Below are 17527 nucleotides of genomic sequence, written 5' to 3'. Positions count from 1 at the left end.
GAAAAGTGATTAAAAAATGGGCCAAAGACCTTAACAGACACTCACCAAAGAAGACATACAGATGGCAATAAGCACATGAAAAGGTGCTCCACATCATATGTCATCAGGGAAATGCAAATTAAAACAACGAGATACCACTACATGCTTATTAGAATGGCTAAAATCCAGAACACTAACAACACCAAATGCTGACAAGGATGTGGAACAGCAGAAACTTTCGTTCATTGCTGGTGGGAATGCAAAATTGTACAGCCACTTGGAAGAGAGTTTGGCAGTTTCTTACAAAACTAAACATACTCTTACCATGTGATCCAATAACCATGCTCTTTGGTATTTAACCAAAGGAGTTAAAACTTACATCCACACAAAAACCTGCATGTGGATGTTTATAGCAAGTATATGACATTCTGGAAATGAAACTATGGAGACAGTGAAAAGATGAGGGGTTGACAGGGGTTCGGAGGGAAGGAAGAATGAATAGGTGGAACACAGAGGACTTTTAGGGCAGTGAAAGTACTCTGTCTGATACTATAATGATGGATACATGTCTGTCCAAACCCACAGAATGTACAACACCAAGACTGAAACCTAATGTAAACTGTGGACTTCAGATGATGATGTGTCCATGTGGGCTCATCAGTTTGTAACAAGTGTGCCACTCTGGTGGGGTTTTTGATAATCATGGGTGGGGACAGGGAGTATATGGTAAATCTCTGTACCTTCTGCTCAATTTTGCTATGAACTTGAAACTGCCCTAAAAAATAAAGTTTATTTAAAAATATTCAATCTAAAAGAAGGCATGGGGCCAGCCTGGTAGCGTAGCAGTTAAGTTCGCACATTCTGCTTTGGTGGCCCAGGGTTTGCTGGTTTGGATCCCAGGTGTGGACATGGCACCGCTTAGCAAGCCATCCTGTGGCAGGCATCCCATATATAAAGGAGAGGAAGATGGGCACGGATGTTAGTTCAGAGGCAGTCTTCCTCACCAAAAAGAGGAGGATTGGTGGCAGATGTTAGCTCAGGGCTAATCTTCCTCAAAAATAAATAAATATATAAATAATAAATAAAATAAGGCAGAAAAAGAGGAAAAAGAAGAAAGGAAACAAAGAACAGATGAGACAAATAGAAAACAATTAGAAAGATGATATATTTAAACCTAGCCATATCAATGATCATATTAAGTGTAAATGGTCTAAACAACCAATTAAAAGGCGGAGATTGTTAGACTGAATAAACCCGCAAGAGCCAACTATATGCATGCTACAAGAACCACACTTTAAATATAAAGACACAAATAGATTAAAGTAAAGGGATAGAAAAAGATGCTTATACTAATAGAAAGAGAGCTGGAGAGACTACAATACTATCAGATAAAGTAGATTTCAGAGCAAAGAATATTACCAGGGATAAAGAGGGTCATTTCGTGATGATGAAGATAATACAATGAGTATATTACAAAGGAGACAATAGCCCTAAACATTCATGAAACTTTTTAGAGAGCTTTAAAAATACATAAGCAAAACTAATAAACTATAAGGACAAATAGACAAATCCACAATTATATTTGTAGATTTCAACATGCTCCTCTCAATACCTGGTAGAAATTAGACAGAAAATCAGTAAGTCTATAGAAGCCTTGAATAACACTATAAATTAACTTGACCTGATATTTATAAAACACTCTGCCCAACCACTGCAGAATATACATACTTTTTAAGTACACAAGACCATATTCTAAGCCATTAAATATATCTCAATAAATTTAAAAGGATCCAAGCCATACAAAGTATGTTTTTGACCCCGATAGAATTAAAATCAGTAACAGAAAGATATCTAGAAAATTCCAAGTATTTGGAAACTAAGTGACACACTTATAAATAACCCATGGGTCAAACAGAAAATCAAAAGGGAAATTAGAAAATATTTTAATTTAATTAAAATGGAAATGCAAATTGTCAAAATGTGTAAGATGTTGCCAATGCAGTACTTGGAAAAATGCCTGTGTTAGAAAAGAAAAAAGTCTCAATGACATCAGCTTCCAACTTAAACTAGAACAAGAAGAGTAAACTAAACACAAATTAAACAGAAGAAATGAAATAATAAAGATTAGAGTAGAAGTCAGTAAAATAGAAAACAGAAAAACAGAGAAAAATCAATGAAACTTAAAGGAGGTTCATTGAGAAGATTAATAAAACTGATAAACATTTAGCCAGACTAATCAGGATAAAAAGAGAGAAGACACAAATTGCCACTATCAGAAATGAGAGAGGTGGCATCATATATTAAAAGGCTTATCAGGGTATGTTATGAACAACTTTACTGCAGTAAATTTGACAACTTAAATTAAATGGACAAATTCCTGGAAAGACATGAATTACAAAGTTCACTCAAGAAGAAATAGTTCTCTATACCTGGTAGCTCTATGTCTATTAAAGAAAATGAATTTTTAGTTAAAAACCTTACCACAGTATTCAGAATGTTTTAAAACTCTCAAAACTCAATAATAAGAAAACAAACCAATTTTGCCCAATTTTTAAAGTGGGAAAAATATTTGAACACACATTTCACAAAGGAAGATACACAAACGGCAAATAAACATACAAGAAAGATGCTCAACTTCATTAATCATTAGGGAAATGCAAATCAGAACTCCAATGAGATACCATTTTATACCCACTTGGAATAAGAAGACCGACCATACCAGGTGATGGTAAGGATGCAGAGAACTGGAATTCTTATACCCTATCTGTAGCAATGAGAAACGGTACAACTGCTTTGGAGAACAGTTTGGCAGTTTCTTAAAAAGTTAAATATACACTTAGACAACTCAGCCATTCTACTCCTACGTATTTACCCAAGAGAAACGAAAGCATATGTCCACACAAAAACTTACATACTAACATTCACGTCACCTTTGCTGTATTTGTAATGGCCCAAAACTGGAAACAACCCAGTGTCAACAGGTAAATGGATAAACAAATCGTAATAGATATCCATTCAATGGAATACTACTCAGCAATAAAAAGAATGAACTAGTGATACACACAGCAGCATGGATGAATTTCTAAATAGCCATACTGAATAAAAAACCCTGGAAATACAAGAGGACATATTGTTTGATTGCATTTATATAAAATGCCAACTAATCTATAGTTACAGATCAGTGGTTGCTTGAAGATGGGAGGTATGGAGTGGGAGAGTGATTATGAAGGGCAAGGGAAACTTTGGAGGGTGATGGATATGTTCATTATCTTGATGGTAGTGATGGTTTCACAATTATGTACATATGTCAAAACTTACCAAATTGTACATTATATATGTGTACAATTTCTGTATGTTTTCAAGTTGTATCTCAATAAAGTTCCAAAAATTATAGGTAGTTTCTGAGAGAATAATAGGACCTTTAGCACCCTTTCTGCTGCTTCTCTCTCTCTCCTACTTGTGTTTGCCTGATTAGCTGGGGAAGTTTAGGTGCCCAGGCGCCCAGAGATCACAGCATGTCATGGATTTGCCCATCCTCCTCTGCTTGGTAGCTAGAAAGGCAGAGAATAGCAGTGAGACCCCTGTAAATTGCTCTCTTCACACACCTTTTTTCATGGTTGTATGTACCTTCTAGGAAGCACTTCCTAGGAATGCATTTGCTGTGCCCTTCAGCTGCTTCAGTGCAAATACTTGTGCTGGTTTCCCTCCAACTTTGAAAGCTGCTGCCCGCAACTTGAGCAAATAAAAGCTAATACCCGTTGTATCAGTTTCCTATGAATGCTGTAACAAATTACCAGAAACTTGGTGGCTTAAAAACAACAGGAATTTATTATCTCACAGTTCTGGAGTCCAGAAGTCTGAAATCAAGGTGTTGGCAGGGCCGCGCTCTCTCCAAAGCCTTGAGGGGAGAATCCTTCCTTACCCCTTCCAGCTTCTGGTGGCCCCAGATGTTCCTTGGCTTGTGGCCACAACACTCCAATCTCTGCCTCCATCTTCACATGGCCTTTCCTCTTTGTCAGATCTCCCTCTGCCATTCACTTGTAAGGGCATCTCTCATTGGATTTAGGACCCACTCTAAATCCACGATGATCTGATCTTGAGATCCTTAATTACATCTGCCAAGACCCTTTTTCCAAATAAAGTCACATTCACAGGTTCTGGGGGTTAAGACTACGACATATCTTTGGGGGGGGGGGGCGACTATTCAGTTCACTACGGCCATCCACATCTTCAAATGTCTAGGGATAGGTTCAGGGAAGGCGTGTGCCATTATCACTGGACCTGGATACATGGGTAGGATCTAGCAGTGTTTCAGCCTGTGGAGTGCTTTTGCTTGGGTCTCTCTGATATCCCAGTGAGATCTCAAAAGAAAATGATCTGATCTCTTTTGTCCCATTCTGTTGCTATAGTGATAGCCCATAGCCTCGGGGCCATTCATAGCCCAATTAACTTGGCAGATGGCTCTTGAACTCTCATTCGTAGTCATAGGTCTTGGAAGGATCAGTTATTGAATCCCTAATCTTTGCCAAGATTTCCATTTTCATCTCCACAAAGATCCTACGAGAGAGGTTGTAGTTTCCCCATTTTATAGATGAAGAAGCTAGTTACAGAACTTTCCTTATTTGTCCCAAATCACACAGTCAGTAAATGGCAAGGCTAGGATTTGTACTGAGGTCTCCTGGCTCCAAAACCTAGTAACATTGTTACCTTAGAGGAGTGGATTACAAACCCAGGGAATATTAGTGATCAGAGGCACTGAATAGAACCCGTGCTGCTCCATTCAGGTTTATTACTGTTTCCCTCTGATAATGGCCATTTAGTGATAACTTGTTAGTGGCACAAGAGTGGCACCCAGTGGCTTCAGCTAAAAACTACACGACCAATGATGATAGGTCAAATTCTACCTCTGGACCAGTCCCTCAGTTTCCATCTCTAAAGAGGTGAAAGTCTAATAGTTGACCTCTTGAGTAATATAGAATAAAACCATCTATGGCTATTATATAGTTTGTGGAAAAATGGAAGAAATGAGAAAATATGTATTTAGAGTTTTATAGAATATATTCAGGGAAAAGTCATGCCAGGAGTGGAGATTTTAAGCCTGGGTGTTGGAACAGAGGGCAGTCAGCCATGAAAGGGTAGACAAGACAGTTTTCCAGGGTTTAGTGTCACATATGTGTGTACGGACTGAAAACTTAAACTCAGAATAAGCAGGAGCAGTAACAGGGAGGCAGCTTTCTGAGAAAAGGTGTTGTTTCCCAGGAGGGCAGACCAGAATTAAATGTCTCATAGAATGCTAAATCCAAGGATAGGGCTGACTCACCTAGGGGACCTGATGATGAATGAAGAGTGTGCGAGGCTCCCCTGGGCTCAGAGCTTTATATCTGAATGTGGGTATTTCCTTGGTGAGACCAGTTTCAAGATAGGAGAAAGGTTTGTCTATTACTTGAGATTTTCCAGGCTGGAATAAAGTAAAAGAATACGCTTTTTCTCAAAGAAGAAAAAAATGTTTGGAAAATTTCCTAATACTTTTTTAATACCCCCAGGGCCATCTTTACCCCTTCTATGTTCCTTGGAATATAATTACTTAGAAATTGAAACTTGCTTTAGTAAACAATATATGATAGAATATCTACTTTTGATTGTTATAATTCACATACCAGAAAGTTTACCATTTTAAATTGTACAATGCAGTGGTTTTAAGTATATTCATTGTTATGCAACCATCACCACTAAATTCCAGAACATTTCCATCACACAGAAAAGCCCCGTACCTAATTTGCAGTCAGTCCCAATTCCCCCATCATCCAGCCCCTGGCAACTGCTAATCTACTTTCCTCTCTGTGGATTTGCCTCTACCGGGTATTTCACATAAATGGAATCATACAGTAAGTGGCCTTTTGTGTCTGGCTTCTTTCACTTAGCATGTTTTCAAGGTTTATCCATGTTGTAACATGTAACAATACTACTTCCTTCCTTTTTATGGTTGAATAGTATTCCATTGTATGGATATACCACTTTTTTAATCCATTCATCAGTTCATGGACATTTGTGTTATTTCCACTTTTTGGCTATTATGAATAATTCTTTCTTTTGTGTGGACATATGTTTGTAATTCTCTTGGGTATACATCTAGGAATAGAGTTGCTGGGTCATATAATAACTGTTTAACTTTTTGAGGAAGTCCCAGTTTTCCAAACTGGCTGCACCATTTTGCTTTCCCACCAGCACTGTATAATGGTTCCAATTTTTCCACATCCTCAACAACGGTTGTTATTGTCTATTATTATTGTTATTATTGCCATACTAGTGGGTGTAAAGTGGTTTCTCATAGTGGTTTTGATTTGCAGTTCCCTAATGACTAATGATGTTGAGCATCTTTTCATGTGTTATTGGCCACTTGTATCTCTTCTTTAGAGAAATGTCTATTCAAATCCTTTGTCAAACCATTTTTTAATTGGGTTGTTATTTTGTTGAGTTATATGAGTTCTTTATTCTGGATACAAGTCCCTTATCAGGTATGATTTGCAAATATTTTCTCTCATTCTTGAGGGTTGACTTTTTTTTATAGTGTCTTTTAAAGCACAAAAGTTTTTAATTTTGATGAAGAGGATATCTGTTTTTATATACTTGTATTCTTGAAAAACAAGGAACTAGGAAGATTGGGTTCTGATCTTAGTAAGTACCTTAGTTTCTCTGTCCCCACTGAACTGAGTATGGCAGGGCTTTCAAAGAGCACAGATGTGCTCTGTGGCTTCCCAGGTTTGACCTCAGTCATTTGCTGAGCACTTACCCTGTGCAAGGCACTATACTAGCTATAAAGAGATACAGGCATGAGGAACCCTGCTTTTCAAGAACTTCAAGATGTAGAAAATGGACACACTCACATAAAAATAAACAGGGCCAGGCAGTGCATCCTTCAGAGCCCGAGGAATGGGGCAGACAGTAGGCGAGTGACTGGAGTTCAGAGGAGGAAGGGAATGCCCAGAGTGGCTGGAGCTAGCTATAAAGACTCCCAACAGAAAACGGAAGCCTTGAAGGCTGGGGGCTGTGGGGGGGGGGGGGGGGGGGGGGGGGGGGGGGCGGTTCACATTAGCCAGGAGGAAGTAAGAGGGAGTTCCAGGTGTGGGAGGACAGCCCTGTGAGGTCAATAAAGCCACCAGGCACATTCGTCTCTCTGGGACTCATTTAGGCTTCTGCAAAACTCACTTAGGACTTCTAATTTTTTAAGCAGCTCCTCCCAGAGAAAAATGATGCAGAGCAGAGCACAGAGGATGCACATGAGAACAGCAGCCTGGAGTTCCTTGCAGGTAAGGTTTCAGCTTTTCAGGTGAGTGCTGGAGCAAAGCTGGGAAGTAAAAAATGTGACTTGAAGCTTTCAAACTGCACCTTTGACCACAGCAATGTCCTTCTGGGATGGGGTTGGCTCCCACTGCCATTACAGGTGTTCTAGGACAGCAGGAGGCGTTCCCTCCCAAAAGCTGGTGAGAGGACTAGAAATTTTGCATATAGTTTGTGCAGTTACAGAGAGCTGCACAGGCTGGGGCGGACCCCTGAATCCAGTTGTTTCCTTCACGTCTTTTCTCCATCATTAGTGTTGAGAGTGCAGCTCTCCTTAGTTTGGGTTACTACTGTTTGGGGCTTGGGAGGCTGCTCCTGGGCGCAGACACTACCTCCAACTTCATGTATGTTATGGAGAGGCGTCAGCGTGTGTGACATGATGGTGATTATACTGAAGTCTTTCCCGCTCCCTCCAACATTTAAGCAGGGCTAGCAGGGGCAGGGGGGTGTGTGTGGCTTGAAATAACCATACCCGCTGGTACCTGAACCTGTGTGATGCAGATGCCAGGCACTGTTCTGAGCTTTCAAGATGTATTAGTGCTCTTAATTCTCAAAACAATCCTATGAGGCATAGGTTTTATTATTCTCATTGTACAGATGAGGAAACTGAGGCCCAGAGATGTCAATAAACTTACCAAAGTCACGTAACTAGTAAATGGCAGAGCCAGAATTCAAACCCAGGCAGTGTGGCTCTGGTCTGTCAGTAAGAGCCACATGAGTGGGAATGCACTGTCAGACAAAACAGCGCCTGGGCTCGAGGGCATTTGGGGACTGACTTCAGCACCTGTGCTTTGTTGGTAAAATTCCTCTTTCCAGGGTCACAACTACAACATGCTGTACGTTGTCTATGCTTTGGCCTAGGATGTGTTCTTGAATCATTCTGTCAAGTGAACCATGTTTTAAATGTTGAGGGGGCTGTTGCTGCTGAAAAGAACCCTGCAGTGAAGGCTTGTATAAAGCAGAGAATCTACTTTTATAAATTTAGATTGGAGCTGTGAAAGAATGGAAGCATACCACAATTCAGTATTTACCACGTACAGTTCAGTATTTATGCAGTGAAGGGACAAAAGAATAAGTACTTTCCTTAGAAGGAAGAAATTAACACTTAATTCAGCACCTTCTGTGGAACTGGGGCGATGCTAGGCTCTTCCACAGTGGCTGCTGTTTCACGGTGGGTTTCACAGCCCCTTTGGGGTGGGCAGCATTGGTCCTCTCTCACAAAAGAGACAACCCAGGCTGAGGTCGGGTAGAGCGCTTAGCAGTAGGAGGATGTGAATTCAGCCTGCTGCCTCTAAAGCCCATGCTTTCTCTGAAAGCCTTAAAACCTAGGCGTGTGTAATCTAGTGGAACCCCCTGGAAGATGGCTTGGGTTGCTTTGCCTTACAAAGCTGTAACTCTAGTTGCCATCAGTCCTATGCCCCATGTGGGCAGCTCTGCTGAAGAAAATCACTGAATGCTGCGTGATGCCACCATACGTCTGTGGTCTCTTCACTGGGAAGCCTTCAGTTTGTCAGTCCTTTCTGTTGTCTTCCTGGCCTTCTCCTCAGTGGCTACTCCATTCTTTTAACAACCTACCTAGCCTCTGCCTCCTGACTTAGCTTCCTGCTTCACATTTACTGATCTCTGTTCTCAGTAAACTCACCCAACTTGTACTCCCCCGACTGCCTGAACCTTATCAGCATGGGACCCATCTCTTCCTGAGCTTTCTCGGGGCCTGCTCGCATCACTTATCACTTCTGCACCTTCACCTTCTCTTCTGAGTTCTTTACCATCAGCAGGTCCATCTCTCATTCTTCAAAAGGAAATCTCCCATGATCTTGAACTTCTTCCACATCTCTCCATCACATCTCAGTCAAGTTCTCAAAAACTTTCTTCCCCTCATTCTCTCCCTAACCCCAGGCACTTGCTTTCCCTGTGGCCTCTGAACTGCAAGTCTCTTGTTTGGGAAGGCTTCTTAATTACCAAATCGATTGTACATTTATTTTTACTGTACCTAACTCTTTGCAGAATTTGGCACTGTAAGACTGTGACTCCCCTGCTTCTCCCCTCTCTGGCCTTTTCTCTTCACCTGGCTTTCTCTGGCCATCCCAAAACAGTGCTCATACAGCACTCCCTCCCTAATTGCTCTCTTCCATCCCCGGCGCTGACTCCTCCTTCTGGGCTCGAGACTCCCCAGTTGGTGTGACCAGCCTAGGCCTCTCCTGAGCACCAGAAGGGAGATGTATCTGCTCCCTAGGCAGCTCCACGTGGAGGTCCCAGTGGTACCTCAAGTTCCTCTCTCCTAATACCCTGCCCTCTGCACATACCTCCAAGATCAGCTCTTCTTCTTTAGTCTCTGTCATGATTAGTAGCACCACTACCTGTACCGTTTTCACATCTGAAACCTGAGATTCATTCAAGATGCTCCTCATTCTAACCTTCCACATCTCGTCTATCACCAAGGCCTGTCCATTTGGCCTCATGAATACTTCTAACTCCTCTGTCTCCACTGCCCTCACTTCTGGAGGTCTTCCTGCCTCTAATTTGACTTTAAGCCACACCTTGGACAGAATGATCTTTCTAAAATACAAAATATCTTCAGTGCTTAAAACTCTTCACTGCTTTCCTATTTCCTACAGATAAAAATTCATTTTTTAGCCTTCTCTGATTCCTACTAATCCCTTCAGAGTCATCTCCCAGGACTCCCCACCTTGCTTTTTTTTACTGACGAAGATTCACCCTAAGCTAACATCCCTGTCAATATCTATTTTGTGGGTTGTCTGCCACAGCATGGCTGACGACAAGTGGTGTAGGCCGCACCTGGAACTGAACCAGGCTGCCAAAGCAGAGCATACCAAACTTAACCACTAGGCCACGGGGCCAGCCCCTGACCCTGCACTTATGTAGGATACTGTTTAACCCCTTTGGGTGTTTGTCTAACTCCTTCAGCCTGAATTCCTTTCCTCTCCCTTGTCAGTCTGGCATATTTATCTTCATCCTTCAAAACCCAGCTCAGACATCTCCTCAGGGAAACCTTTCTTCACCTCCAGAGAAGGTTGACAGCTTCTCTGTTCCACCCCTGGGCTTTATACACACTTCTGCATCGCTTCTGGCCTCTGTGACTTCATCCAGGGGACAGCTCACTGATCTACATTCCCAAGACCTGCTCAGGAAGAATCTATTGATCCAAACTCGCTTTAAATTTGCACAAGTGAATCAGTTAATAGTAGGAAGCCTGCCTATGGGCACTGCCCAATGCAGCATCAGCAACAGTGGGAGAGACAGGTGAAGGCTGGCTTTAGGGCAGGAGAATCAGAGCGTGGCAGGGAGGGAGCTGGATAGTGCAGACTCCAGGAAAAATCGGTGTGCAGACAGTGACTGACTGGGGGTGAGCCCCAACTAAGGGCTCGGTACAATCCCAGACGCCCCTTCCAGGAACCAGCCCAGAGGGGATAGGGAGACCCTGAAACCATTCTGCAGCCTCAGCCTGATCTGGAAGGCTCGGAGCTGCCGGGTTTTGATCTGGACAGGACCTGATGAAAGGAATCTGAGGTGGGAGAACTAAAAGAGCAGGGCCCCAGCTCGTCCCTTTCTCCCAGGTTTACCCCTGCCCCAAGGGTCCTTCTAGCACCAGGAGAGTAAGATGAGTGGGCTCGTTTTCTCCTAGGGACCAGTAGGCAAGTAACAAACAAGAGGCTCAAGAAGGGCAGGCTCCGCCATGGCGTGGAGGACACGCGGGCTTTCCACTCTGCCAGGGCCCCGAGCCCGTCAGAGGCCGCCCCGCGCCCGGCGGAGCCCACCGTGACCTCCCTGACCCCTAGCAGGGCGAGCCCGGGGAGCGGCCTGGAGGTAACCGGACAAGAGAGGGGCGGCGGGAGGGCGGGGACGCGGCCGAGGGGTCCTCACCCCGGACCCCCTTTCCTCTCGCAGGACGCGCTGTGGCTGCAGGAGGTCTCCAATCTGTCCGAGTGGCTGAGTCCCGACCCTGGGCCCTAAGCCGGGCCCTCTCCCTGCGCGTCCACGCCGACCCGCCGGCGCCGCGCGCCGTCTCCAGTTCAATAAAGCTGCTTCGCGCGCCCCGTGTCTGTGTCAGTGTCAGGGGCGGGGCGGGGCGGGGCAGGTCCGGGAGCCCGCGCCGCCGGATGACGTCACCCGCACTTCCGGCAGGCGCGGGCCCACCGGCGGCGGGATAACGTCACTGGTGCGCGCCGCGGCTCCGGGCGCGATGGCGGCGCTGGGCGGGGATGGGCTGCGCCTGCTGTCGGTGTCCCGGCCGGAGCGGCAGCCGGAGTCGGCAGCTCTGGGCGGCCCAGGCCCCGGGCTCTGCTGCTGGGTGTCCGTGTTCTCGTGTCTCAGCCTCGCCTGCTCCTACGTGGGCAGCCTCTACGTCTGGAAGAGCGAGCTGCCCAGGTGCGGAGACTGCGCGCGCGGCCGGGACCCGCGCCTCCGGGAGGCGGGGCTGCGGGCGGAGCCTGCGCAAGCCGGGGGCGGGGCCGCGCTGTCAGGAGGCGGCTGTGGGCCCCCCGAACTTACTGCTCCTTCCGCAGGGACCACCCTGCCGTCATTAAGCGACGCTTCACCAGTGTCCTGGTGGTGTCCAGTCTCTCGCCCCTCTGCGTGCTACTCTGGAGGGAACTCACGGGCATCCAGGTGCGGAGGAGGCGGGGCAGAGGGCAGCTGGGGAGAGATCTTGGGACTCTTTAGGGGAGGGAGCAAGACTGATGCCCCCTTTCCTGTGGCTCAGCCAGGCACATCCCTGCTCACCCTGATGGGCTTCAGGCTAGAGGGCATTTTCCCAGCAGCACTGTTGCCCCTGCTGCTGACCATGGTGAGTACTCCTGCTTTGTGTTTCTTCCTCTTTCTTTGTTATTAGCATGACGTTCTTTTCCGTGGCCTTTTTGTGTTATTCTGATTGTGTCTAGCTTTTGACTGATGGGAGACAGGAATTGTGATATGGCTATCGTCCCTCGGGTATGCATGGGTGGGAAAACCTGGCTGAGAACAGGAAGCTTGAAGTCTCATGATACCTTGTCTGAGCAAGGGCAGTGGATTATGGTTTAAGCCTTTCCTTTGATCGCTCCTGTTTTTCTGTCCTCAGATCCTTTTCCTGGGCCCACTGATGCAGCTTTCTATGGATTGTCCCTGTGACCTGACAGACGGGTTGAAGGTTGTTTTAGGTGAGTCCTCAGGGCTAAGGGAAAGAGTAGGCATGGGCGGTCCAGGACAATGGGGAAAGGGAGTCAGTGGGCTCATGGTGGAACCTGGCCATGAGGCATGAGCCGTTCTGTGTTTCCCTATCAGCAAAATGAGAACATATAGCAGGTGGCCTTTAAGAGTTAGTTCCTGATGTCCAAGGAGCCCTCTGGGGACCACCAAGCAGTACTTGGTGTGGACTAGAGAGTACTATCCCCTGCCTCCCCTAACTTTGGCTTCCCCCAAACCAGAACTGGTCTTGGGAAAATTTTGATATTTCCAGAGTTTACTACCAGGATACCCTGCCTCAGCTACTAACGCCTACCCTTTCTAATGTCTTTTGAGACATTGTTTTATGCTGGATCTGATAATCAAAGTCGACCCTTAACTGCTCTCAGGAGTGTTGGTGCCTAACCTGAGTTTGGCCAGGAGAAGGTTATGGGAGAGGGACCCTTGAGACCTCTAGGATCTCTTTGTTCACTAACTGGTCACTCACTGCTTGTCCTGAATCCCCTCCCTAGCCCCTCGCTCCTGGGCCCGCTGCCTCACAGACATGCGTTGGCTGCGAAACCAAGTCATCGCCCCCCTGACAGAGGAGCTGGTGTTCCGGGCCTGCATGCTGCCCATGTTAGCACCATGCACGGGCCTGGGCCCTGCTGTTTTCACCTGCCCACTCTTCTTTGGAGTTGGTGAGTCTGTCCGACCTGATCCTGTTGAGATGTTCCCAGCATGAGAGCGGAGAATGGGGCTTGGGGCAAGGGTCGGACCTATAGAGCGGACCAGGACCAGGAGGAATGTGACATGGTTCTTGCCTTCCTCCCAGCCCATTTTCACCACATTTTTGAGCAGCTTCGTTTTCGCCAGAGCAGTGTGGGGAGCATCTTCTTGTCTGCAGGTGAGTCCTAGAGAGCTTGCCTGGGGCAATCCTGGGTTAGGGTGTGCGAGGGTATCCCTGATAGCTAGGAAGAGGAGGAAGAATTGGGAAGAGAGGGCTATAGTATTTGAGGGACTGCTGACCATGGGAGTTGGGGTGCAGAGAACAGCCGTAGGTGCTGGAGCAGGCAGCCACTGCCCCCAGGGGGAAGGGGATGTCTCTGGCTGATGGGTGTGCAGTGCTGGGGCAGGAAGAGCGTACAGGTGTGGTCACTCGCGGCCTCCCCGTCTCCAGCGTTCCAGTTCTCCTACACAGCTGTCTTCGGTGCCTACACTGCTTTCCTCTTCATCCGCACAGGTTGGTCCTCAGTCTCTCATGGGTTCCCGGGGGCTCAGGGGCCCACAGGAGTGGGAGGGAGAATGGGAATACTGTGTTTGTTCTAGGAGCAACAAGTGTCTTCTACCACGCCCTTGAGACAGGTCTGAGCCAGGGCCCTCAACCCGGTGAGGTCTGAGAGGCGGACAGAAGCAGAGGCTGTGGTGTGTGGGTGGGTGGAGCACTGATCTCCGGTTCCAGGAGCTGAGGGTCATTAGCCCTGGAAGGGCTGGGGAGGTGGTGGGACTGCCCCATGAGCTGCTCTGTCTCCCCTCCCCAGGACACCTGATTGGGCCAGTTCTCTGCCACTCCTTCTGCAATTACATGGGCTTCCCTGCCGTTTGTGCGGCCCTGGAACATCCGCAGAGGCGGCCCCTGCTGGCAGGCTATGCCCTGGGTGTGGGACTCTTCCTGCTTCTGCTCCAGCCCCTCACGGACCCCAAGCTCTACGGCAGCCTTCCCCTTTGTGTGCTTTTGGAGCGGGCAGGGGACTCAGAGGCTCCCCTGTGCTCCTGACCCACGCTCCTGTACACACTCCTATGAACTCTCACGGGCTCCCCAGCCCCTCCCCAGCAAGGGGTGCTGCAGGGGAGGAGCTGGCTTGGGTCCCCGAGATCTCAGGAATTTTTGTAGGGGATTGAAGCCAGAGCTAGTTGAATCCCAGGGACCAAGAGAAAGGAGCAGATATCCAAAGTGTATGGCCCCTCTCAAAAGGGGTTTGAGCAGCAGCGGGGAGTGAGGGGACAAGGGGCAGGTCCCAGGAGCCGTGCACTCCCTTCCTCACTTTGGATCGCTGCTTCTCTGAGTTCCTCTGGACCCTCTGCCTCTGCAAAGCTGCTCGGGGGTGGAATTTACAAAACCCCTCCCCCTAACTTCCCAGGGTTTTCTCATTGTCTTTTTGCATCAGGACTTTGTATTGGGATATTAAAGAGATTTAACTTGGGTAACATGGCCTTGGACCTTTGGGAATCTGTCTATTTGGGGTCTTGGGACTGCCCACCACCTCTCCCAGCTAGCTTGACTCTGGGCAGGTCAGCCTGGTAGGCACAATCCCCTGGAATGGGGAAAGGATGGGGGCGTCTGGCTGCCTTGTCAGTAGCATCTTCCTTCCTGAGCCAGGCCCCAAGTCCTAGCACAGGTGGGCCTGGCACTGCAGGTACCAGGTGTGGGCCCAGCTCATCCCCAGGCCTCTGCCTTGGCTACCAGGGTCGGGGAGTGGGACCCAGGGCCCCGACTACAGTGATGGAGCCTCCAGCCTGTGTCCTCTGAGAGGGTGGAGGGTCCGCTGTGGGGGCCCCATCAGGACCTCACCAGTGTCTACCAGCCTCACATTACACATGAAGAAAAAGGTCCAACTAGAAAAGGAACCAGCTCAAAGTCATCTGGGAGGAGACGTTTCTCTGGGTCTCTCCACTTCAGACATCTGCCCCTGTGCTGCTTGTCTGGTCCCCGGAAGAACCAGAACCAAGGCCGCAGCCCTGCTGAGTGGCAGCACAGCTCCAGGCTCGTTCTTGGAACCTGCTGGTGTTCTACGTGCTCTTCTTTTTGGTTTTAGAACGTGTTTCATGTTCTCACTCCCATGAGACCACTTTTTTTTAATCTTAAAAGAATATTATTCCTTCGGGTCACATTCCAAACTCAGGGAAGTTGTTCTGAGTCCCCTTCCCTGAGGCTGGTGGTTGAAGGAAAGGAAACTGATGTGCCAGTCACTTCCCATGGCACCCCAGGTTGGCTGTGACTAAACTACATTCACCTGGATCGAAAAGGCATCATCACACACACCTACCTTCCTGGAGAACTTTCCTCTCCCCGAGCCTGTGTAGCAGCTGGCAAGGGGGGGAAGCCTGGGCCCCGGCCTGTTTTAGAGGGTACATTTGGGATCCTAGAGGCCAAAGAGGAGGTGGCCAAGGCCCACCCCAAAGATTAGGTTGTGGTACCCCGAGAGCACTGGGCTGGCAGGGTGCTGGGGCTGTACTTCCTGCCTGGTCTCCCAGGGTCCAGGGATCTGGACTCTGCCCCTCCCCTTCTTTGTGTTCCTGCTCAGGAATTGCCTTTCACCTCAGTCACCATCCTCACCTTCCCCATGGGGTGGGGAGCAGCAGTGCAGTGATGCGGACAAGGTTGCTGTCCCACCTTGCAGGTGAGGGAACTGCACCTGAGGATTAGGATTCTCTGGAGGGCTGGTTGTGGGGGATGGGCAGGATTAGATCCTAGGACTCTCAGTCCTGTGCTCCTAACCTTCCAGCAAATTCCTCACACCCAGAGGTTCTCACACCTGAGAGTCTCTCTCACCTCCCAGAAGGTGGCGCCTCTTTGCATCCAGTCCTGAACTGTGGGAGGCTGGCCCTAGATTTAGAAAGTAAAGCCGTGCGGTGGGGAAGCAAGTCCCCTAACCGCCTGGGTTTGAGCCGTCTCTGCCTCTCCTGGATGGGTTAGCTAACCTTGCTGTGACTTCATTTCTGTGTCCACGAAACGGGTAAAGGTCGACTCCCTGAGTTAGTGTGTGAGTGCTTGGCACAGCACCCCTCCCCACCAAGCAAGCTCCCTGTAACAACTAGCTAATCCTGTTTAGGGTGTGTATACAATAGGCACTCAGTAGTGGCTTAAACCAAGGCCACTATTGTCATTCTCACACCTTCCAAGGAGGAAGATAAGCTGATGTGCCCCTGTGGGAGTCCAAGAGTCAGCCCTGCCTGTCTGCCCAGCGGCACTGGGGCGGGGGCTGCACAGGACCCAGCGTGGAGGGCAGGAGAAAGCCAGTTTTATTGAGCATCGTTCTCAGGACCTGGGGCTTACGTCTCCCCCACAGGAGGTAGGACCCCTAAACCTGCTCCCCCGCGTGCTCAGCCCACCTGTGATGTGCCACCACCTATGCAGTCTCCAGCAAGGGGAGGACCCTTGTTTGGCAAGAGATGAATGCGTGAGCAACTGTCCACCAGCAGGGAAAGGACAGTTGGCTGGAGGAAGGGAATGGGCCACTGCAGGCAGTGTCTCCTGCCACAAGCCGCTGAGGACAGGAGCTCCGGGGCCAGGCCTTCCTGCCCCCCGCACTGGCTGACCTGGGCCTGCCCTGGCAGCGCAACGTCTGTTGAAGGCTTGGGGTGGGGCTGCCAGTCTGGGGCAAGATCACTCAATCTCCAGGATGAGGTCGTCCCCTTCCAGTGTCATGTCTGTGGTCACATGGACCTTGCGGACAGTGCCCTCCATGGGCGAGGTCACCACAGTCTCCATCTTCATGGCGCTGAGCACACATAGGGGCTGGCCCTTGGCCACCTTGGCCCCTGCCGCCACCTTGATGTCTATCACCTTCCCAGGCATGGGTGCTCCAATCTGACCCTTCACGTCCTTCAGGGCCTTGGGGTGGAAGTGCATCTCCTGCAGACAGGGCAGAGGGCACATGAGACACCAGGCTCTGCCCATCCCCACCGCCTGGCTGGCCCAGGGGAGCTGTACCTTCATGGCCTGAGTGTCCTTGACCAGAATGCACCGCAGCTGTCCATTGAGCTCAAAGAAGACCTGCCTCTGGCCAGCCCTGTTCAAGTCACTTATGGCCAAGGCTTTGATGTGCAGCGTCTTACCCCGCTCCAGCTCCACCTGCAGGGAGGGTGTGGAGGCTCAGGGTGGGGCGGGGCGAGTGGGGAGGGAGCAGCCCCCTGACCCAGTCACAGGCAAGCCCCCACCCTGGGTCTCAGCTCCTCACTCATAAAGGCCTAGCTCCTTTGCGTACCCACACCTCATGAGTCCAGGTGACAGCCGAGCTAAAGCTGGAGCTTTAGCTGTGCCAGGGTC

At 48.5% G+C, this 17527-nt stretch overlaps 3 protein-coding genes across 19 annotated transcripts in view; 2 read left to right on the top strand and 1 right to left on the bottom strand.

Moving 5' to 3' along the window:
- Positions 1-11444, top strand: part of C17H11orf80 (chromosome 17 C11orf80 homolog) — an 81776-nt gene extending 70332 nt beyond the window's left edge. The window contains exons 14-16 of the mRNA XM_046643842.1: positions 7208-7286; positions 10964-11145; positions 11227-11444. Of these exons, the coding sequence (XP_046499798.1) occupies positions 7208-7286; positions 10964-11145; positions 11227-11292 (327 nt within the window). The 3' untranslated portion in view covers positions 11293-11444. The remainder of the gene's footprint in view (positions 1-7207; positions 7287-10963; positions 11146-11226) is intronic.
- Positions 11425-16507, top strand: RCE1 (Ras converting CAAX endopeptidase 1). 8 transcript variants are annotated; one of them, XM_046643847.1, is made up of 9 exons: positions 11425-11706; positions 11844-11946; positions 12041-12124; positions 12395-12473; positions 13011-13178; positions 13313-13384; positions 13614-13720; positions 15783-15878; positions 16382-16507. In XM_046643847.1, the coding sequence occupies exons 1-8, from the start codon at positions 11522-11524 to the stop codon at positions 15846-15848; spliced, it is 864 nt and encodes a 287-aa protein (XP_046499803.1). In that variant the 5' UTR covers positions 11425-11521; the 3' UTR covers positions 15849-15878; positions 16382-16507. The 8 variants fall into 8 exon arrangements, with proteins under 8 accessions (XP_046499803.1, XP_046499802.1, XP_046499804.1 ...); XM_046643848.1 differs by having other exon boundaries at positions 11426-11706; positions 13658-13720; XM_046643846.1 differs by lacking the exon at positions 16382-16507 and having other exon boundaries at positions 15783-16342.
- PC (pyruvate carboxylase) overlaps positions 16483-17527 on the bottom strand; it is a 90145-nt gene continuing 89100 nt past the window's right edge. For all 10 annotated transcript variants that reach the window (XM_046643834.1, XM_046643838.1, XM_046643836.1 and 7 more), the window contains 2 exons: positions 17192-17332; positions 16483-17113 (listed from right to left, as the gene is read on the bottom strand). In XM_046643834.1, coding sequence (XP_046499790.1) covers positions 16865-17113; positions 17192-17332 — 390 coding nt within the window. In that variant the 3' untranslated portion in view covers positions 16483-16864. The remainder of the gene's footprint in view (positions 17114-17191; positions 17333-17527) is intronic.

This window comes from Equus quagga, chromosome 17 (assembly GCF_021613505.1).
Source record: "Equus quagga isolate Etosha38 chromosome 17, UCLA_HA_Equagga_1.0, whole genome shotgun sequence".
Lineage (NCBI taxonomy): Eukaryota > Metazoa > Chordata > Mammalia > Perissodactyla > Equidae > Equus > Equus quagga.
The sequence above is the reverse complement of the archived record's forward strand: the minus strand, read 5'-3'. Positions and strand labels throughout refer to the sequence as shown.